This window comes from Bos javanicus, chromosome 3 (genome assembly GCF_032452875.1).
Source record: "Bos javanicus breed banteng chromosome 3, ARS-OSU_banteng_1.0, whole genome shotgun sequence".
Classification (NCBI taxonomy): domain Eukaryota; kingdom Metazoa; phylum Chordata; class Mammalia; order Artiodactyla; family Bovidae; genus Bos; species Bos javanicus.
Window position 1 is genome coordinate 7,808,291 of NC_083870.1, and position 23,572 is coordinate 7,831,862.

The 23,572-nt window shown below is 38.1% G+C and overlaps 1 protein-coding gene across 2 annotated transcripts in view; it reads right to left on the bottom strand.

The window, feature by feature from the left end:
- ATF6 (activating transcription factor 6) overlaps nt 1–23,572 on the bottom strand; it is a 234,191-nt gene that overhangs the window by 206,627 nt on the left and 3,992 nt on the right. For both annotated transcript variants that reach the window (XM_061400334.1, XM_061400327.1), the window contains exons 2-6: nt 14,451–14,527; nt 10,973–11,060; nt 8,848–8,948; nt 1,658–1,787; nt 858–1,061 (exon numbers count right to left, since the gene is read on the bottom strand). In XM_061400334.1, the coding sequence (XP_061256318.1) occupies nt 858–1,061; nt 1,658–1,787; nt 8,848–8,948; nt 10,973–11,060; nt 14,451–14,527 (600 nt within the window). The remainder of the gene's footprint in view (nt 1–857; nt 1,062–1,657; nt 1,788–8,847; nt 8,949–10,972; nt 11,061–14,450; nt 14,528–23,572) is intronic.

Genomic DNA, 23,572 nt, shown 5'->3' on the forward strand with positions numbered 1-23,572 from the left:
CTTGCAGTCCAAGGGAAGGGACTCTCAAGAATCTTCTCCAACCCCACAGTTCAAAAGCATTAATTCTTTGGTGCTCAGCTTTCTTTATGGTACAACTCTCACATCCATACATGACTACTGGAAAAACCACAGCTTTGACTAGATAGACCTTTTTGGCAAAGTAATGTCTCTGTTTTTAATATGCTGTCTAGGTTGGTCATATATGTGACAACTATATACATATTCCTATATGTGAACAGTACCAAATCCTCAGACTTGAACTTCTTTTAATATAGACCTCAACTTCTTATAGAATCAACTATACGAGGCCATCTAGTGGATGAAATATAGAAACACACATTCTTAATGGCTTGAAGTCAGAGGTTCAGGTATTTAATGCCCTGTATAAGCTCATGTTTATTAAACAATGCTTCCTACTACTCGGAGATTTAAGAGTCTGATTCTATTGTCAAACCACACCTATTAGACCTGAAATGGACCACTGTATTTTAAATACTAACCTCTCCCTAAAAACAAAAAAAATTCATAAATACAAAAATCTCAGAATACAATAGCATCAAGAAAGTTTCCCAGATTTTCTTCTTCGCTACAAAATTACAAGCCTTAGAGGCTGTTTTCACTAAAACTGTGAGAAAAAAGAAGTATTAGATATAAGTGATCTGGATAGCTACCTCCCTTGTTAGGACAGGAACCACCTATTAACCATCTCTCTATAACCTCCTCAGAGCCAAGGACATTCTTGACACACACACCCAACATGTGCTCAGAAATTATACCCTGAATTAAAACAAGTCATATGACCCATGCCTCAGAGTCCTCCAATTAAACATACAGAACATCAGATTCCATTCAGGTACCTTTAGTAGGTGCAGGATGTATACTGATAATTGGCTGCTGCTTTGCCAATGGCATAAGTGTTGGTAGTGTCTGAATAATGATTGTTTTTGCTGGAACGCTGGGGTTTGTTTGAGTCTTGGGTGCTGCTGGAAGTAATAAAGGCTTGGGCTGAATTGAAGGTTTCGAATTTATTTGAATTTTTTTCTTTGGAGTCAGTCCATTTTCTGGAGAAAAACCAAACCACAAATTATTTAAGTGCAATTAAGCAAATCCTAGAAAGCAGATTCTATTATACACCTTTCTCTACACATTATCTTAACCTCTGACTACCCTTAACTGAAGTTTAAGCATAGTTTAATGTACTGAAAAACAGAATTTTATCTTAGTGGACTGAAGAAGAGTCCTCAATCTGAGGTCTTCCCTTCTGACCAAGCTACAGCTTTGCAAAGGGGACACAGGAACCAGTAAAGAAAAACAGCTAAAATCACTGAATAAAGGTGAATGAGGTTAACAAATGCCACAGGCAAATGGGCCTCACATTCAACTTCTTATAGGTGAAACTTGGAAATTTCTCCTGAAGATGGGGCCCTAAATCTATTTCAGAGCATCATTCACCTATAAAGACAGAGACAACCAAAGAAGATCATTTTTTCCCTTTCCTCTTCACATTAACGTTCACAACAAAGGATAGAGGTCCACTAGTTTAAAAACAGCAAGCTAGCTTAATAAACATACACTTAATCCAACATTTTCCTTTAAGATATGGCGCTTACTCTCAGTCTACAATAGAAATAACAGAAGCTAGCAGATGGAGTAATACCAGTTTTGCTCTTAGGACCAATGATGGGCTTGTCTTCCTTCAGTGGCTCTGCTGAGGAGGGGTTGTTGGAGCTTTCACCATATAAGGAAAGAGGAGACATCTGAGAAGTAGAAGACAAATCCAACTCCTCCTGCAGTAAAATACAACACAAATAAATTCATGCAGAAGAATAGTATCCTTGAGCAGAAAATGGCTTAGAAAGAGAGGCAAGATCCATGCATAAACAGAAACACTTCAAGATAATTTCAAGTCAAAGGTGTGATATATTACAACTATATCTACACAGTAAGCACTAAGAGATGATGGATAAGTCAACATTACCCATTAATACAAAAGTAAAAATAACTAAAAGCGAAGTATGTCTATTTAACCCTCTTATATTAAAGATACGATCACTGATTCGATCTGCTTCTACATTTTCTCCCACAAACTTTATATTTTACTTGATTCCTAGCCATACAAACATTTAGTATCATTATAGATTTACAGTTGAAATGCTAATATCTTTTCCCTACCATCTCTTATTCAGACTTACAGGAATTTCAAAAACAAATAATTCTTACTATTTTCATCCTTTTCTATTTATTAAAACTACCTTTGTCCCTAATGTTTGAAAGAAAAATCCTGAAAGGAGCAGGGCTATTTTATTTAATGGGTAAATTAATAATGCAGAGATATACAAATACTAATATTTTCCAAAATTCAATATTCAGTGGATCTGTCTCATTTTGCTAAAATAAAGAAACTTAACATAGGATAAAGTAGCATTTCAATTCCAAGAAAGAAAGATGTTATGTATAATAAATAAATAGGCATATACATTTACATACATACATCATATCATCTTCAAAAGAATCTACAAGATCACTGAAAGAAGAGTTAAAAGAATACTTGTTTGCTCTTAGCATAACATAGGCCCCCTTAAGTCAAAAATCCAGAAGCCATAGAGGAAGAAAAAACAGATTTGAATAATAATTATTTTATAATAAAAAACAGGCCATAAACAAAGTTAAAAGATATATATTAAGAGAAAATATTTGCCTAAAATGAACAAAGGACAGGAGTCATCATTTCACTGAAAAGGAAATGCAAATGGTAGCCAAAGGCAAATTTAAAAGAAAATCTTTCTTTTTAATCATCAGATACGAAAAGTTAAAATAACCTGAAAGAGCATGTGGCAGAAATGGTCACTCTCAGTCATGCTGGTGAGGACGAGAACTGCTTCATTCATCCATCCCTAACACCTATCACCATGTAGCCAAAACCCAGGACTGCATGAACCTTATAGTGTATTGAATAATAATACATTTGTGTGTGTGTGGGGGGTGGGGAACAGTAAGAGATAATATAGGAGGAAATGATTATCTTTATGGCCTTAGATGCTTAAAAGGCATTTAATAAAACTCTGCAAAGATTCTTCATAAAAGTCCTAGAAAATAAGAACTGGAAGGATGATTTAACACTTAAAAAAAAAAGCTAGGCATCATTGGATAGTCGAAGTCATACTTAATGGTAAAATACTAATACTTTGCCATTAAAGTTGGGACAAGAAAGAAATAATTGCTTTTTCTGTAATTCTACAAAACATAATTATAGCAGAAACTAAAATAAAAGGAACAAATATTAAAATAGAGACAGAAGTGCCTTTGTTTTGCAAGATGATGTGCTATCTACTTAGAACACATTTAAGAACCAACAAAAAAATGTTCACTATAAAAATGTACTAATAATCACTTAGACAATATAATAAAAATAGTTCATTCATAATAGTAATAGCAATTATGATATACCTAGGAATTAATTTTTAAAGAATGTATAAGATCTATATGAAGAAAATGATAAAGCTTAACTGAGAGACAAAAAAGAAACCCTTAGTAACAGAGAAACATATAATATTCTTTAACAAGATGATTACAAAGGCAATACAACTGGGAAAACTAGTTCATTTATACAGTGAAAATTAAAACTACATTTGTCCTTAACACTTCATATGAAGGTCAGCTCTTAGGCCTACTAGGCGACATCTTTGACAATGTTCACTGTGATGCAGGTGAAGGGTTAGGCAGTTACATTCAACAAACTGATGCAGACAGAGCAATATGAACGGGTCTTAAAAACACTGTGCTAATTTTTTACAGTAAGAAATAAAAGAGATCTAATATAATACCATTTACGTAAGTTTAAAACACATACACAAAACTGGAATCAGTGAGAAAAAAAAAGGAACTTTAATAAATGGTACTGGAATAGTCCTTCTGATAGTCATTGAGGAAAACAAAAAAACTTGGATTTGTATCTTACATCATAAACCAGGATTACTCCAAATGGATCAGATTTGAAAATTAAAACTAAAACCTTAGGAAATATATATATTAACAAGTCACTTAGAAACTATTACTTCCTGAATAATTTGATCCTAAAGCCACTAGATGGGGCACAGTGCAAGACAAGCACGGACGCAGAGAGGCAGCCTGCGGGAGTGTCAGAGTCCAAGCGAAGCAAGTAAGGGCAGGCAGCCAAGCCCAGGGAGTCAGAGTAAGGTAATGATTGTATCCATATTGCATCAGCCTGAGGTAGGGTGTCAAAGCCCAGAACACAGGAGTCAGTGTAAAGGGACCCGCACTGGCAAAATCCAGGACAACATAAGAATCAGAATAAATAAAATAATGAGCTATAATCTATTGACTACGCCAAAGCCTTTGACTGTGTGGATCACAATAAACTGTAGAAAATTCTTAAAGAGATGGGATTACCAAACTACCTGACCTGCCTCTTGAGAAATCTGTATGCAGGTCAGGAAGCAAGAGTTAGAACTGGACATGGAACAACATACTGGTTCCAAATAAGGAAAAGGAGTACATCAAGGCTGTATATTGTCACCCTGCTTATTTAACTTATATGCAGAGTACATCATGAGAAACGCTGGGCTGGAAGAAGCACAAGCTGGAATCAAGATTGCCGGGAGAAATATCAATAACCTCAGACAGGCAGATGACACCACCCTTATGGCAGAAAGCGAAGAAGAACTAAAGAGTCTCTTGATGAAAGTGAAAGAGGAGAGTGAAAAAGTTGGCTTAAAGTTCAATATTCAGAAAACTAACGTCATGGCATCCAGTCCCATCACTTCATGGCAAATAGATGGGGAAACAGTGGAAACAGTGGCTGACTTTATTTTTCTGGGGTCCAAAATCACTGCAGATGGTGATTGGAGCCACGAAATTAAAAGACGCTTACTCCTTGGAAGGAAAGTTTTGACCAACCTAGACAGCATATTAAAAAGCAGAGACATTAGTTTGCCAACAAAGGTCCATCTAGTCAAGGCAATGTTTTTCCAATGGTCACGTATGGATGTGAGAGTTGGACTATAAGGAAGGCTGAGCACAGAAAAATTGATGCCTTTGAACTGTGGTGTTGGAGAAGACTCTTGAGAGTCCCTTTAACTGCAAGGAGATCCAACCAGTCCATCCTAAAGGAAATCAGTCCTGGGTGTTCATTGGAAGGACTGATGCTGAAGCTAAAACTCCAATACTTTGGCCACCTGATATGAAGAGCTGACTCACTGGAAAAGACCCTGATGCTGGGAAAGATTGAGGGCAGGAGGAGAAGGGGATGACAGAGGATGAGATGGCTGGATGGCATCACCAACTCAATGGACGTGGATTTGGGTGAACTCTGGGAGTTGGTGATGGACAGGAAGGCCTGGCGTGCTGCGGTTCACGGAATCGCAAAGAGTGGGACACAACTGAGCAACTGAACTGAACTAAATCTGTTGAATAAACTAGGAAACCATGAGTCCATACTGATATAAACAAAGAAATGAATGAATTTAAAGTCTGATGAGAAACAGGATATTTTTACATAGTTTTAAAGTACCTTCTCATAAAATACCCATTTATGGCAAAGGGAGATGGGCAACTTCACAGTAGAATAGCCTGGAAGATACCACCTCAATCAAATGAACAAAGTAAACCTCATCAGTAACAGGACAAATGAAAACAGCATGCAACAGTATCCAAAGTAAATGAGACAGACACAGCATCACTTCTGTGATATTCCTGCCACAAAACTGAATCTCACCCTGAGGAAACACCAGGCAAACCCAACCAGAAGACATTCTATAAAATAACTAGTCTTTAATCTCCAAAAGTGACAAGTCACGAAAGTCAAGGAAGAATGAACTATTTCAACTGAAGGAGATTAAAGAGACAGGACAACCAAATGCAATGTATGATTCCAAACTAGCTCCTTTTGCTCTCTACAGGATACCTCTAGAACAACTGGTACAATCTAAATGAGAGCTGAGGATCAGATGACCATAAGGTATAAACATTTATTTCTTGATTTTAAGCTGTATTATGACTAAAAGACATATCCTTACTTGTAGGAAGTAGACATTGGAGTATCTGGGGGTGACAAGGCATCAGGTTGGCAATTTACTCTCAAATGATTCAGGGTGAAAAAGTTCTTTGTAATGTACTCATAACATTTCTGTAAGTTTGAGGTTTTTCCAAACTCTCTCTCTCTCATCTGTCTATCTATCTATCTACATAGCTATATATCTATCTATATGTGTGTATATACACACACACACATCTATCTATCTATATATACACACATCCAAGAAGACAAGAATATAAATATTATAACTTCTGAGCAGTTAAAACCCTCCTTTGAGTAACAACAACAACAAAAGCAATAGAAGATTGGTCATTCAGCTATGGAGAAAAGTATCCCTAGAGAAAGTAAACACCAGAAATAAAGCTTATAGAAAGTGACAAATTAGAGAAGAAAACACTTGTAACTTATTTCACAACCTAAGCACTAATCTTTATTTTTTGGGGCTCCAAAATCACTGCAGATGGTGACTGCAGCCATGAAATTAAAAGACACTTACTCCTTGGAAGGAAAGTTATGACCAACCTAGATAGCATATTCAAAAGCAGAGACATGACTTTGCCAACAAAGGTCTGTCTAGTTAAGGCTATGATTTTTCCAGTGGTTATGTATGGATGTGAGAGTTGGACTGTGAAGAAAGCTGAGTGCCGAAGAATTGATGCTTTTGAAGGGTGGTGTTGGAGAAGACTCTTGAGAGTCCCTTGGACTGCAAGGAGATCCAACCAGTCCATTCTGAAGGAGATCAGCCCTGGGATTTCTTTGGAAGGAATGATGCTAAAGCTGAAACTCCAGTACTTTGGCCACCTCATGCGAAGAGTTGACTCATTGGAAAAGACTCTGATGCTGGGAGGGATTGGGGGCAGGAGGAGAAGGGGACGGCAGAGGATGAGATGGCTGGATGGCATCACTGACTCGATGGACGTGAGTCTGAGTGAACTCCGGGAGTTGGTGATGGACAGGGAGGCCTGATGTGCTGCGATTCATGGGGCTGCAAAGAGTCGGATACGACTGAGCGACTGAACTGAACTGAACTGAAGCACTAATAATTCTAATATGTTATAAAACACTTTAAAAATTGAAGGGAAAAAGACCAATACAATCCAATAGAAAAATGGACAAAAATTTGACAGTTCATAAAAAGAAATGCAAATAGGCATTATACATATGAAATATACCAAAAGATGTCCAACCATACTTATAATAAAAGAATAGAAAATAAAACAAGTTAACACTATGTAGCAATAAAGGGAAAACTGGCTCTCTTACATACTGCCTGGTCAGAATACACAACTGTACAACCCTTTGGAGGGAAATTCGGCAATAAACAGTAACATTAAAAATCACCTTGATCTCAGCAGTCTCTCTTTAGGAGTATATCCCCAAGATATCCTGGCAAAAATATGAAGTGTCTTATGTATATAGTTATTTATTACAACAGTGTTTGAGTTCAGAAAAGACTGAAAACAATACATATGTCCATCAATACAGAAATCATTGAACAAAGTATGATATAACCACACACCAGAACACTGTAAAGCCATAAAAAGGAATGAGAAAGAATCTATAACCTGAAACTGTAGTTACCTCCAGGATATATACCACTAAGTTAAATAAACAAAGTGAAGAACAGGGATGTAACATGCTACCTTCTTCCAAGGGAAGGGAAAAAAAGGCTATTTCAGCTAGAAGGAAGAGCATGTCCAAAAATCTAAAATGGTAGAAGCAGAGGTCTCACTGCCCGTGTTCACTGGTGGTGTCTCACACAGCTCCTGGGGCAGTTGTTCACAGACTGGAGCACACAGGAGCTCTCGGAGGTAAAGCCAAGAGCAGTGAGAAGGCAGGGGTAGGAAGGACAGTGAGAAAGAAGACTGGAAGGTAAGCAGGGGCCGGGTCATGGAGGGCCTGATACACTAGCAGTTTGGATTTTGTCCTTGTAATGGTTGGGAAGGTTTTAAGCAAAAAACTGACACAATCAAACTTGTGATTTTTAAAGATTTCTCTTTGAAGATTCCTCTGCTAAGAAAGGTCTGGGGAATTAGGAGGCAGAGAGACCAGTCAAAATTCTATTGCCTTAATCCAGAAGAGGTGATGATAGTCTGGCAGGGTGGAGAAGATGAATCCTAGAGATACTAAGCAGATAAAATCATCAGGATTTAGTAACTGCTACATGTAAACCACACCAGAATGAAATACCTCAATTTACATCAGATATAATATATTGAAACATTAATTTAAATTTTCTTCTTATATTTTTTTCCTTTTTCCTTTCCAAAAAATGCCTAAGTCTTTTGGTATTTTCTTTTCCTGCCCTCAAGAATTTTTTTCCTAGATGAAGAGCAGAAGCATGTTTAAGGTTTTGTAAAAAACCTTACTAACTCATTCAAAAGATAGTGCTAGGCATTCCTGAACTAAGGAGACCATTCTAGGTTTTATGGCTAAGGAGTCACACAAACAGACCATGTCCTCCAAGAACATATATCCTAATAGGGAGGAAAGAGTGTAGCACAGAGAAAAGACTTGATAAAGACAGAGTAAGCTTGATAAACAAAAAAATACTGGATACTGGTAAAGTACAATGAAACAAATGAAGCAACGAAATTATAAAAACAAGATCATAAGGGAAGGGTGGCAAAATCAAAGAGACTAATAACTTTCTAACTCCCTCAAGGTCCTTCCTCAGGATTAAAAGAGGTAAGATTTATATTAGCACTTAATAAAAGTTAACTTCCTTCCCCATATACATATTTCCCAGATACCACCATAACCAAAATCATTGTAAAAGACTAGTTACTTACAGGAACATGCTGAGTTGATGAGTAAGAGTCCACTGATTGAGGAGATGAGATTGAACAACTTGAGGAGGCTGGCGAAAGTGGCTGAGGTTCTGTCTTAATATCTTTAATTGGAAAAGGAGAAGCAAAAATTTTCCCACTGGACAATATAAACTCAGAATAAATAATAAAAAAGGTTAAATCTACTCTCAAAATTCAGATATAGAAGCTAAGGTCACCAAAATATATCATCAAGTGAAAATTCAAGATGCAGAAAATAGTATATCCAATATGCTTCCATCTGTGTAATAAATTTATATGTATGTTTATATGTGTATATATACATATAAATACATATGCACATACTATTACTAACATCTGCACTAATTCTCTTAAAAGATAAACTTAAGAAATTGGTCACAGTGCTTGTCTCTAGGAAGCAGAACTTGCTGGCTGAGGGACAAAAGCCAAAGGAGACATTTTTCTACTCTATAGACTCTTCGTATCTTTTGAATATTATGCCATATGCAAAAAATTATAGATTTTCCCCCAAAATAATTTTAAAACATAAGAAACAGGGAAGAATTTTTGTGGAAAGCATTTTTGACAATAAAATTACAATACAAAAATGTTCCTATCTTTTGAACTATTTTTTTAAATGTGTTGATCAACTTCAGCCCAGCAGTGTTCCTCAGTGCCAAATTTCTAACAGGGTAGGAAGGAAGGAAAGAAGAATCTGTGCCAGACTGTGTTCTCCAAAGTTAGGAGCAAAATACCTACCGTGTCTCATGATCTGTACTGTGATCCTGCCACTTCTCCATCAAGAAGTAGTGATTATATTCTCTTCTATTTGAATCTAGGTGAGCCTATGACTTCCTAAATCAACAGAGTATGGGAGTAACGATATGTGAATCCCAAGTCTGGGTTACATTAGGTAGCTGAAAGACTCACATTTGAGCCCTTGAATCCTGATTACCACGAGACTGCCAGGTTTTGAGGAAGCCAGGACATTTAGAAAGATGATGGTCAGCTCTCACACTGGCAGTTCAAATCTTCACATCATTTCAGATCAGGCATCAGACATGTGAGGGAAGAAGCCTTAAGGTAGTCCGAGCCCCCAGATGTCAGGCTACCCTAACCTCCAAATCTTCCCAGATGATGTCTGGACACCATGGAGCAGAGACAAGAAATTCCTGATGTATCCTGTCCAAATTCCTAACCCATAGATTCTGGGAGCCTAATAAAATGGTTGTTGTTCTAAGCCACTACGTTTTAGAGAAGTTTGTTACATAATAGTAATGAGAACACTGACCCTGTGTAGTCCATATTCTATGAGGAAAGAAAGGAATTGAGCGAGATATACTAATATATAAAAGGAAGGGGAATAGGAATTACAACAGAGGGGGAGGGCTGTAACTTAGATGGGGAAATGTGCTGGTTAATTACCCACTGTTACTCAGCTCCATGTTCACCTCCTATAGTCTGTGATGAAAATTAATACAAGTCCCAGCTGGCTTCCTTTTAGGTCCTGTCAATAGGGGATTCTAGAAGGATGTTTCTTACAGTAGAATGGGGGAGAAGGGATTTTTTTTTCATCCTTCCATCAGCTTTATCCCAGAAGGGACAGTTTGCTTTAGGTTCTAGTTTTTTTCAGCACACCCAAAACCCAGTTCAGTGGCCCCTTACAGATATTGGCATCGTCCAGGTAGTGGCTCCTCCTCAGAAGGGTCTACATGAGACAGCTACACTAAGGCCCTAGGTTCTGATAATCCAAGTCTCTTCCCTTTGATTCGCTAAATCCTGTTTAATTCTCAGATAGGTTAATCTCTTACAGTATTACATTTAATTCAAATATTAAATATTACAGTATTACATATAATCTCTTAGAGTATTACATATAATTCAAAATCGATATTTCTGAATTATAAAATTTTCATTCATTATGTGACTCTGCCATAACTCTGAAATTCTTTATATCTATTTTGGCAAGAAATTTATGTATGCCCGGCCATACCAGAAGTAGAATGTAGTCCCTGGAATTTTTTAACAAATAAAAGTAGACCAATAACCCCACCTAATTTTGACTATTACCAAACCATAAAATAATACGGATCCATTTAAAGTTTTTATCAATGAAATACATCATTACCTGTACAGAATTGGTTGTTGACGTCCCAAATGCCTGTCTCCCAAGGCATCAAATCCAAGTCAAAATCAAGATTATCAAAATTACTTTCCTGTAGATTTCAAATCAGCAAAAGAATATCAGATTAAAATATATACATCCAGAAACCAAACTAACAGAAACAACTTGTCAAAAATAACTATTACCCAAATTAGAAAAAATAATTTTCTAAGTTAATCAATTCATCTTGAGAATATATCTTAGATACCTTAGAGATAAACCAATTTACTCTAAGCACAGTAGTAATAACTAGGAAGGAGGTAATGGAGTCAACATCTATCAGAAAGATTCAGTTGGTCTCATTCTTTTCAATGAAGAGACACTATTACAAGATATTAACACAAAATATGTGTTTTGTCATAAAGGAGATCTAGTATAATAAGTTTTCCCACTGTCACTAAAGGGAAAAAAGTCAAAGCAAATGCCTACTTATAAAATCATCTCTATCTGCAATGGAAAGAATACAGATGTATCCAAAAGACATTCAGGAATCATAAAGAGACTAACTGAACCTTCAGATATACCAAATATTAAAATGGTTATGGGAGAAGGAAGAGATCCACAGGAGGAGGGCAATTTTATCTTTTTTACTGGTCTATAGTTTTCAAATTTCTAAATTTTTTTTAATCCTAGAAGATAACACCAAGTTTCTCAAATAGGGGTCAATAAACCTTTTAGAGGAGCTCTTAGCTTCTTGTCATTTAGGTGACAATTTTTTTAATGTAAATATAAGTGTATTCTGGGTCATAACCATTTTCTACCATATACAATAATATAGAATAACCACATGATTTCAGAACCCTCATATCACTTAAGACAGTATCACTACTATTTTAAATGTCTGAAGTCACAGAGATAAGAACAAAGGAAACTTAATATAAAAACAGTACAACAAGTCAAAAGGTAGTCGGTATTAACTTAATGTGACAAATAATAAAACAGCAACAAAAAAGAAAGTAACCCTCAGGCAAAAAGGAAAGATTAATCTAGTAATTATTAACAACCACTAGTAATAATTTCTAGAATATTATCCTTCCAAATGTCTATTATTTGGTTTATTTTTTATTGAGACTGTAACAGAAGAAGGGAAATTTTTCTTATCTTATATTTGCCCTAAACTGAGAAAATATTAGTGTAAGTTACTTAAGAGAACACATGAAACTGCACACAGAAAAAAGAAAAAACTACTGAAATTATGAAAGAAACAACTTTTAAATCAATCTCCTTTGCTTTTTCCTCAAATTTGAATCTATACATAAAAAATTAAACAGCCTCATACTTTCAGCAATGAAAAATCTTTAAACTTTCGTAGTCCAAGTAAATTGAGCAATATTTGGCTGATTACTAGCAATCCTTTGTAACATGCTCAATAGTGGCGTGACCTACTTCAGGGATGCTTCATACTCAATCTTCAGCCAAAAAAGTCAAATACCTTTTACAGCATAAGAATTTTATCTGGTTGGAAATTTCATAGGCCCATTTTATTGTAAAGCAAAACATGCTGATACTTATATACTCTGCTTCCTCAACAACTTCTCAAGAGAAACTGTACTGCCATGTAGAAGAATGATGGTTATACAACTGCAAAGGGCCCTCTAAGATGATTTAATCCAATCTCTTATTTTATACCAGAAAAACTAAGAAACTGAAAGACTGAATGACTTCTTTGAGATAACAGAATGTTAGTTATAAAGTCAGAATCATATTTCCCTGAACCTTTCAAATATAATATATTGTTTCTTGAAGACTAGGCTCTGGAGGTTATGAAAATAACATTAGTTGCTTAAACAACCAGTCAATATTAAAACCCAACTTAATTATAGACAACATTATAAAGCATCTCATAGAGTAAACGAAACCATAAAATCTTATGCATTTGGAGAAGGAATTAGCAACCCACTCCAGCATGGGCTTCCCTCGTAGCAGGAGACCCAGGTTCAATTCCTGGGTCGAGAAGATCCCCTAGAGAAGGAAATGGCAACTCATTCTGGTATTCTTGCCTGGAGAATCCCATGGACAGAGGAACTTGGTAGGCTACAGTCCATGGGGTCGCAAGAGTCGGACACAACTTAGTAACTAAACACCACCCCCCACCCCCACTATTCTTGCCTGGGAAATCCTATAGACAGAGGAGCCTGAGCAGGCTACAGTCCATGGGGTTGCAAAGAGTTGAACACAACTTACCAACTAATATTCACACTTTCACGCTTAGGATGGATTTTCTAGCTCCAAGTCACCCTTTGAGGAAATGCCTCACTTTGTACTACTTAGTGTAAACATAAAGACTATTGTTTAAGACAACAACAACAAATCTCATGAATTGATTTTAAAAAACATGTGTTCCACTCTCTATTGATTCATGGTAAAACAACTGCTAAATTATTCTTTGAGAAATGTCAAACTCACCAAGTGATAAATATTCAACCTGACTGATGTACATATAAAATCACTCTGTTCACTTGAACTACTTCCCAAGTCAAACAGCACCTCATCCGTTAAAGAAGAAAGCAAAATAAGAGTTCAGGCCAAACAGCTTCACATATACTGACCCAGAAAAGGAAAAAAGAAAGAAAAATCTAAGCTACTTTTGAGGAATCAAAAGTACTATAATAACTTTTATGCATACTTCCAGCTACTCAAAGGCAAAAAGGAAGGACATTTCTAAGTTTCAGAGCTTTCGACACTACGGATACTTAACTTTAAAAAAGGAAGTTGGTTAAGTTCTCTTTCTAAAAAAAAAGTTTTATAATTTACTACTTTTTGGGGTGGGGGTGTTGTGCTGGATCTTCGCTGCTTTTCTCTAGTTGTGGTGAGAGGGAGACATTCTCTAGTTGAAGTATGCAGACTTCTCACTGCAGTGGCTTCTCTTGTTTCAGAGCATCAGCTCTAGTGCCCACAGGCTTCAACAGCTGTGGCCTGTGGGATCCATAGCCGCAGCTCCTGAGCTCTAGGGCACAGGCTCAGTAGATGTGGTGCTTGGGCTTAGCTGCTCCATGGCATGTGGGATCTTCCCAGACCAGGGATCAAACCTATGTCTTCTGCATTGGCAGGCAGATTCTTTACCACTGAGCCACCTGGGATGCCCGGTAAGTTCTCTTAACTAGAGCCATGACTCACATATATCCCTTAACATCACATTGTTTCCCTTTGCAGCAAAATATGTGTAAAAACCAAGAGGTAGGGAGTTAAGTAACTTCTCTAAGGTTACCCACTCCTGGGGCCAAGGCAGACTTAGAATACATGTCTTCTACACACCAAGACCAAAGCAATTTCTGCAATCATACATTCACTGAAAACAAAATGGCAACTAACTTTCATTTTTAACCCTGAAAGTTATTTAAACTTAAATAACCAGCCTAAAGGTGTTATTCTAAAATCTTCTTGCAATAGTTAAAGATTAAATATCACATTATTCAACACTTCTCCCCTAATAAATACTTACATAAGTCTCATTTGCTGCATCCAATTGCAGGTCATCAGTGTCTGTGAAATAGCCAAGTTCAGCAAACAGGGCAGAATCTTGAGACAAAAGAAAACAATAGGTATTTCCTGTTAATCCAGAGTTTTGACTAGAGGATAATTGCTGTGTCCTTATGCCAACTCTATTAGAGTTTCTCATTAGCCATTCTAGCAGTGTGAATGACAGCCGACGCAAAGCTGATTTCTCACATATGTATTATTTTCCACATACTTTTTATCTTGTGAACTAAACCATTATCGGAGAAGGCAATGGCACCCTACTCCAGTACTTTTGCCTGGAAAATCCCATGGACGGAGGAGCCTGGTAGGCTGCAGTCCATGGGGTCGCTAGAGTCAGACACGACTGAGCAACTTCACTCTGACTTTTCACTTTCATGCATTGGAGAAGGCAATGGCAACCCATTCCAGTGTTCTTGCCTGGAGAATCCCAGGGACGGGGAAGCCTGGTGGGCTGCCGTCTATGGGGTCGCACAGAGTCGGACACAACTAAAGCAATGCAGCAGCAGCAGCGGCAAACCATTATACCAAGGATTAAAAAATGTCCTGCCATGTCACGTTGGACTAATTGATAGTGACTTTCTGGAACATTATTAACACAAATTCTGAGGCTTCATCTGGACTCAGCACAGAAACGGTGACACAGTTGATCAGCAGTGATGACAGGACAGGTATCAGGTATTTACCATCCATGCCTTAAAGGTACAACCAATTTTCTATCCAAACAATAAAGAACTTACCTAAATCACTGAATTTATTTCAGCGAATCTAACAACGTTCAAATTTCCTAATGAGACTGCATTATAAATCCAGAAACATGAATACAGAATGTCAAGGTGCTGATAAGGCAAACAAGGCTGATTACTGTACAATCTGTAAAGTATCTATTTTCTCTAACATCTTAAGAACTTCAAGTGCTTTGAAGAGTCTGCCAGTCTAAGTTGGCCTCTGTACTCCCTACCATTGTGCCACTGAAATTTGCTCTGGTGGTTCCTTACTCCACACATATAGGAATTGCACTCCCAGTCTAGCCTTGACTTAGCCAGTGGGAGAAACATTTCACCAACCTAAAACAAAATAGGACCTAGCAAAATACGTTGTGTGCAGTGATAATGAAAGGTTATTCATATAACTCTCAGAAAAGGACTACCTTAAACTCAGCTGTCCAGCAAAACAGAACAAAAAACCCGTATAAGTAGCTAACTGTGACTATGTACCTTATACGCAGGCTGAAACTCCTTGAAAGAGTTCTTTATCTGCTGCCTCTCATTTCTCTCCTCCTTTTCCTTCTTGAACCTATTCCAACCAAGCTCCTCCCACACACACAAGCATACACATCAGTTATTAATGTCACCAATGACCTCTCCTTTGCTAAATTGAATAGTAAATTCATGGTCCTCATCGTACTCTCAACAGCTTTGAAACACTTGATCCTTTCATATTAATTGAAGCATTTTCCTCACTTGGTTTCAAATTATCATCCTCCCCTGGTTTTCCTCCCACCTCACCAGTTGGCCCTATCTTGCTGGTTCTTCCTTATCTTCTTAATATGAAATTGTCCCTGGGCTTAGTGCAAACTTTTCTATCTATCTACTCCCTTTGTGATTTCAGCTGAGCTCATGGCTTTAAATAGCATGGACATGCCAAGGATTCCTAAATAAACATTTCCAATCTATACTGTAAGATGTATAAACAGAGTAAGTACTCCCCATCTCCTCTTGAGTATCTAAAAGGCATCTCAAACTTAAAACAGCCAAAACTGAGCTTCAAATCATCCTTCATCAAACGTCCTATGGCTTTGTCTTTATCTCAGTTAATGACAATCCAATTACCCCAGCAGCTCAGGTCAAAAACCTTAAGAGTCATCGTTTATTTCTTTTTCTCATTCTGTGTTCAATCTACCAGTAAATCCTGTCAGCTCTGTCTTCAAAATATGTATTAGTAATCTGGCTTCTTACCTTTCTTTTCCATCCTTCCAACTCTTTCCATCTTTCCTTTCTTCCCCTGCTCTTCTGAACAGAGAGATGTCAGCAGAGCAAGAAGGGTGGTGGGGATTTTTGTGTCATCATCTGTGAAAATGTGCCTGGTACCCAAGGAAATAGGATGATGCCAGAGTGGGGGCTGCCTAGTGGAGGTGTAGGCATGCCTCAGCTGCCAAGAAAATGCGGCAGTGGGAGGAGGCCCAGGGTGGTAGATGTAAAAATCAGCCCAAGTGGTTAGAAGAGTAATAATACCAAAAAATGTGCTATTTGATAAAGCAAATGACTAAATATATTTAAAATAATTGGAGCTAGGTTCCTCACTGTTTGAAAAAGGGCTTACAAACGTGAAAAGGGAAGAGAATAAAAGAATCCTAAGGTGTTGGACTGGTATTAGAAGCATTAATATGGGCACATTTTTTAAAATACTTACACACAGAAAGAATTATAGATGTTTGTATAAGTGTGTACACACACACACACATACATATACATGTATTTCTTAGCTTTGTCTGCTAACAGGTCCAAGAAGGGATGACATCCCATCAGTATTTAAAAATCCTGTTTCCAGATCTTGGATACTAAATATGATCCTCTACTAAATGGAAGTCCACCAAAGGGCTACTTAGAGTAATAGCTAATTCCAGGGTTTAGACAGGGGCATGCAAAAGAGGCCTGGGAAAATCTTGTTTTGCCAGAAAAGAAAGAAATTCTCGGAGAATGATGGAAACACGTTAAAAGAACAAAGAAGCTGATATGAATGGACTCTATTTTTGTTTGTCTTTTTGTTTTCTCATATTTACAATTCTTTCATGTAACGAATAGACTCTTACTGGTCAATTATGGGAAAATCTGAGCCTCAAAATAAAGCCAGAGTACAACCCATTAAGTCAAATAGCAATTAGTGAGCCCATAATGAAATAAAAAGAGAAAGCTCTTTCTTACAGTATCAGTTCAGTCACTCAGTTGTGTCTGACTCTTTGCAACCCCATGGACTGCAGCACACCAGGCTTCCCTGTCCATCACCAACTCCCAGAGCTTACTCAAACTCATATCCATCAAGTCAGTGATGCCATCCAACCATTTCATCCTCTGTCATCTCCTTCTCCTCCTGCGTTCAATCTTTCCCAGCATAAGGGTCTTATCCAATGTCAGTTCTTTGCATCAAGTGGCCAAAGTATTGGAGTTTCAGCATCAGCATCAGTCCTTCCAATGACTATTCAGGACTGATTTCCTTTAGGACTGACTGATTGGACTTCCTTGTAGTCCAAGGGACTCTCAAGAGTCTTCTCCAACACCACACTTCAAAAGCATCAATTCTTCAGCGCTCAGCTTTCTTTATAGTCCAACTCTCACATCCATACATGACCACTAGAAAAACCATAGCCTTGACTAGACGGACCTTTGTTGGCAAAGTAATGTCTCTGCTTTTTAGTATGCTGTCTAGGTTGTTCATAGCTCTTCTTCCAAGGAGAAAACGTCTTTTAATTTAATGGCTGCAGTCACCATCTGCAATGATTTTGAAGCCCCCAAAAATAAAGTCTCCCACTGTTTCCCCATCTATTTGCCATGACGTGATGGGACTGAACGCCATGATCTTAGCTTTCTGAATGTTGAGTTTTAAGCCAGCTTTTTTACTCTTCTCTTTGACTTTCATCAAAAGGCTCTTCAGTTCCTCTTTGCTTTCTGCCATAGGGGTGGTGTCATCTGTGTATCTGAGGTTACTGATATTTCTCCCGGCAATCCTGATTCCAGCTTGTGCTTCTTCCAGCCCAGATTTTCTCATGATGTACTCTGCATGTAAGTCAAACAAGCAGGGTGACAATATACAGCCCTGACGTACTCCTTTCCCGATTTGGAACCAGTCTGTTGTTCCATGTCCAATTCGAACTGTTGCTTCTTGACCTGTATACAGATTTCTCAGGAGGCAGGTCAGGAGATCTGGTATTCTCATCTCTATAAGAATTTTCCACAGTTTGTTGTGATCCACACAAAGGCTTTGATGTAGTCAATAAAGCAAAAGTAGATGTTTTTCTGGAACTCTTTTATTTTTTCAGTGATCTGGCGGATGTTGGCAATTTGCTCTCTGGTTCCTCTGCTTTTTCTAAACCCAGCTTGAACATTGGGAAGATCACGGTTCTTACAATATAATGTCAATTAATTTACGCAGATATAATGTCTAGAGAGAATCACCATTTGGCATTAGAGCGGTACTTGATATAGACTGGAGTTATCAATGGAGGCCAGGGCTAGTGAGTGAAGGCTTAATAAGGAATACGATATTGGTGGCACGTCCAATTATCTCTCCCCAAATACGATTCAAATGTAAAAGGAGAAATAGTGATGCTACTGTGTAGAAATCTGGAGATACTAACTTGACCATGGGATCAAAGTGAACATCACCTTGGGACAGATCAACATGGTGTGCCTCCGAATGCAACACACTGAGAACAGAGCATCATTTCCGCGGCATTCCTGCCACATTCCTGCCATGGACTCAAGGCCTGATTCTGGTCATGAGGACAGAGTGGATAGACCCAGGTTTAGAGTCATCTTACACAACAAAAGATATGCACTCTTTAACACTGTCAAGGATACAGAAACAGGCAAAGACTAAGGAATCGTTCCAGGAGACATGACAAGTAAAAATAATGTGGGTTTGTAGGTAGGGTCCCAGACTGGAAAGGGAACGGGGACATTATTAAGACATACGGCAACATGTGAATGGTATCTGTGAACTGGAGGGTAATGCTGGACCTTTGTTCATTTCCTGACTGGAAGGAGTATATGGTAGTTGATACAGGAGAGTATCCTTGTTTCGGGGAGGAGAGGGTAAACACTGCAGTGTTTAAGGGTAATGATCTCACAATAGTTTTCTGGCTTTTTCTCTCTCTAAAGAAAGAAACAGGGCCAATACAGCAAAATTTAACAATTACGGAATATGTGTAAAAGGCATGCAACAATTCTTTGTACAGTTCTTATAACTCTTCTGTAGGTTTGAAACTGTTCAAAAATTTAAATTTGAATAAAAAATATACATGGGTATATACACATGCATATGCATATGTGTATAGATCCATAATCCAACCACTTCCATTTCCTCCATTCTCCCATCATAAATCACTTGGATTGCTGCAGTAGCCTCCAAATGGTCTCCCTGCTTCTGCCCTTGACCTTCCTTCAGTCTATTTTCAACAGAGCATCTAAAGTGAGCCCATAAAAACATAGGATGTTACTGAGAATCAGGATTTCCACAGGAGGAAAAGAGAAATGAAAGTATATAATACAAGAAGAAAAAAGCTTTCAATACTATATAATGCAAGAAAAAAACTTGCAAAAGTATATAATGCAAGAAGAGAAAGAACTCTGTCTGTGCTGTCTTTGAACTGTGAATATTTAGTACAAATTCATGCTTTCTAAAAACACATATTTCCTTTTCCTTAGGAAATACATAGTGAAGTGTTTGGGAGTTTCATATTATTTGCAACCTGCTTTCAGATGATGAAAGAAGAAGGAAGTGTCCGTAATACTGAGAGAGAAAGCAAGTATGGCAGGATGTTAACAGTTGATAAATCCAGGTAAGGGGAATATAGGTTATCGCCATACTGATCTTTTAACTTTCCTGTGGTTTGCTAATACTTTTAAAAACTGATAGTGGGTTGATAAGTACACTTGTATATCCACAGAATATCTTAGAAGGATCCATACGGAAGTGGTGGTATTGGTTACCTATGAAGTATCTCTGAAATTTACTGCCAACTTCTATGTCTTTTTCACCAATCCCACCCTACCATTTAGATTTCTACTATTTAGATTACTACTATTTAACAACAGTAAACTATGGTAGCTATTCAGTCTCATTTGCTCAGCAAACTTTCCCACCTGACAGCCACTTTGACCACTTATTTATTCCTTTACTTCTTATAAGATGAGAAATCAGTGGTGACCAGTTAGAAAGAGCTGTTTTGGCAAAGCGGTAGAGCCTGACTGCAGTGGGTTCAAGAGACAATAGAAAAAGAGAAACTGGAGTCGGTGAACATGGACATTTTCTAAAAAAGAATTCTGCTGTAAAATAAAAGAGAGAAATGTGGTGGCAGTTAGCAGGGAAGTTAACATTTGAAGCGGGTTTGGGGTTTTTCTTTTTTTTTTTTTTCACTCTAGATAGGAGAAACAACTACATGCAGGGAGGGAAATGATGATTCAAGGCACAGAAGGAAGAAGTTTGAGCAATATTCTTGAATAAAGAAGGAGGACTCTTAAGCACACATGGAAGTGATCGGCTCTCTCATTCCCACCAACAGAAGAGAAGCAAATATGCTGGCACACGGATGGGCAAATAAGGTAGTAGGAGACTGTGGCAGTTCTCTTCTGATTCGAAGGATTCAGGAAGAGGTGCTGGAAGTTTGAAGAGAGAAGAAACTTCACAAAAACAACCATCAGAATGAGAGGACCAGGGACATATGATCAGCTGGGTAACACTTACTCAAAGGTCTATTTCAGGTTAGAATCATAAATTTAGTGACACCAGTCAGAATGGTTGAATTTTCTTTTTTTTAGCCACTTTCAGCTATTTGAGGGCATTCATGGAGTAGGCAGAGTTAGATTTAACCAAGGCTCTGGTTGACCAAAGAGAGAATTACAAAGCAGGAGAGAGACAAAGAATACTAAGGGTATGAGGCAATGGTTAGAGACTGTCCATGTAATGTAAACTGGATAAGGGGAAAGTGATGACATAAAGGGGATGAGGGACACAGAAAAGATGACAGAATCTCAGCAGGGCTGGAGGTGCCACTGGACCACTAAATAGAGTGAGCTGGTAAGACAGAAGGTGATGGTCAGAGAGGGATGTTTGAAACTGAGATTATGTTATTAGTAACAACTAGATTGAGGCTTATGACTGGGAAAGCAAATGGCTAAGACAGGGTGGAAGGTGGAGAGGAGACCCAGGAAATGAGAGGTCAAGGTGTTTGAAGGATCTTCTCTGAGAAGGCTTCCCTGGTGGCTCAGACGGGATTCGATCCCCTGGAGAAGAGAATGGCAACCCACTCCAGCACTCTTTCCTGGACAATCCCATGGACAGAGGAGCCTGGTAGGTTACCATCCATGGGGTCGCAAAGAGTCAGACATGACTGAACAACTTCACTTTTTTTTTCTTTCTTTCTTTCTCTGAGAATACTGAAATCAGCCAAAAATCTTGATGGAAGGAGTGTTGAAGTAAGTGACAATAAGTTAAGAACTAAATTTTTTCAAAAAGTGAGGGAGAGTGAACCAGAAATTAGAAGATGACTATAAGAGGGACAGGTGGAGGAGAGCATGTGAGACAATGTGAAACTTAAGCCTGGATGTGGATTTTTTTAGGGAAGATGAATGATCAAAAAGCAGCAATGAAGAACAAGAAAGACGCTAACCCACCTTCAGAGACCCTAATGGTATAAAGGTTTTGAGAATGAAAACAGCAACCATTCAGTAGGGCTTCAGGGAAAAAGTGTGATCAGGGGTGTCAGGTACTGGTCAACACAGGAAGGCAAAGAGAACTTTCACAGAAGATGCTGAAGTTATCAAAGAAACCACAGTGGCAGAACAAAGCTTCTGATCTTGGTACATATATCTTATATGTGGTCAAAATAAAAAAACAACAAGTGGCTTTTGCACAAATGTAAGAAAAAGGAGGAGAGAGTAAGGGAGGTAGGAAGGAAAGAGAAGAGGAAAGATATACAAATGGCAAACACAATTTAGGAAAAGATGCTCCACATCACATGTTATCAGGGAACTACAAACTAAAATAATGCGACACCACTACACATCTATTAGAATACCTAAATCTGAAATGCTGGCAACAACCAAGTGTCAGCAAGGACTTAAAGCAACAAGAATATCCATTCACTACTGGCAGGAATGCAAAATGGCATAACCACTTTGGAAGACAGGTTGAAAGTTTCTTACAAAACTGGACATACTCTTACTGTGTGATCCAGTAATCATGCTCCTTGGTATTTATCCAAATGATATGAAAATGTATGTCCACATAAAAAGCTGTGCGTGGGAGCTACCTGGTCTGGTGGTTAGGAATCGGCACTTTCATAGCCATGGCCTGTGTTCAATCCCTAGCGAGGGAACTGAGATCCCATAAGCTCCATGGCACAGCAGAAAAAAAAAAAGCTGCACATGAATATTTATAGCAGCTTTATACATAACTGCCACCATTTGAAAGCAACCAAACTGTTTTTCAGCAGGTACATGGATAAACAAACTGTGTGCCTTGAACAAATCGTGTCCCCCCCAAAATGTATAAGCTGAAGCCCCCAATATGACTGCATCCAGAGGTAGGATGGTATTTCGGAGGTAATCAGGCTTAAATGAGGTTACAAGTGTGGGGCCCTAATCTGCTAGAACTATGGCCTCATAAAACTAAGAGCTAGATCTATCTACTTACCTCTCTCGCTCCTTCCCTCCTTCCTTCCCCTTCCACCCCTCTGCCTTGTGAGGACACAGCAAAAAGATGGCTTTCTGTAAGTCAGGAAGAGAGGTCTCACCAGAACCTGACCATGCTGGCACCTGAAGTTGGACTTCTGGCCTCCAGAACTGTCAGAAAATAAATTTCTATTGTTTAAGCTACCTAGGTATTTTGTTATGGGAGCCCAAAAGACACTGTGGTACATCCATATAATGTAATACTATTCAGTGCTGAAAAGAAATGAGCTATCAGGCCACTAAAAGACAGAGGGATCTTAAATGCATTTGCTAAATGAAAGAAGCCAATTTGAAAATGCTACATACTATATCATTCCAATAATACGACATTCTGAAAAAGGCAAAACTAGGAGACAGTGGAAAAATCAATGGTTGTAGAGGGCTTTGGAGGAAGCGGGCAGAGATAAATAAGTGGAGCACAGGGAATATTTTTAGGGCAGCATAACTACTTCATATGATACTATAATGGTAGATACTGACATTATGTATTTGTCAAAACCCACAGAATAAACATGGAGAAAGCAAGGGAGTTTCAGAAAAACATCTGCTTCATTGACTATGTGAAAGCCTTTGACTGTGTGGATCACAACTGTGGAAAATTCTTAAGGAGATGGGAACACCAGACCACCTAACCTGT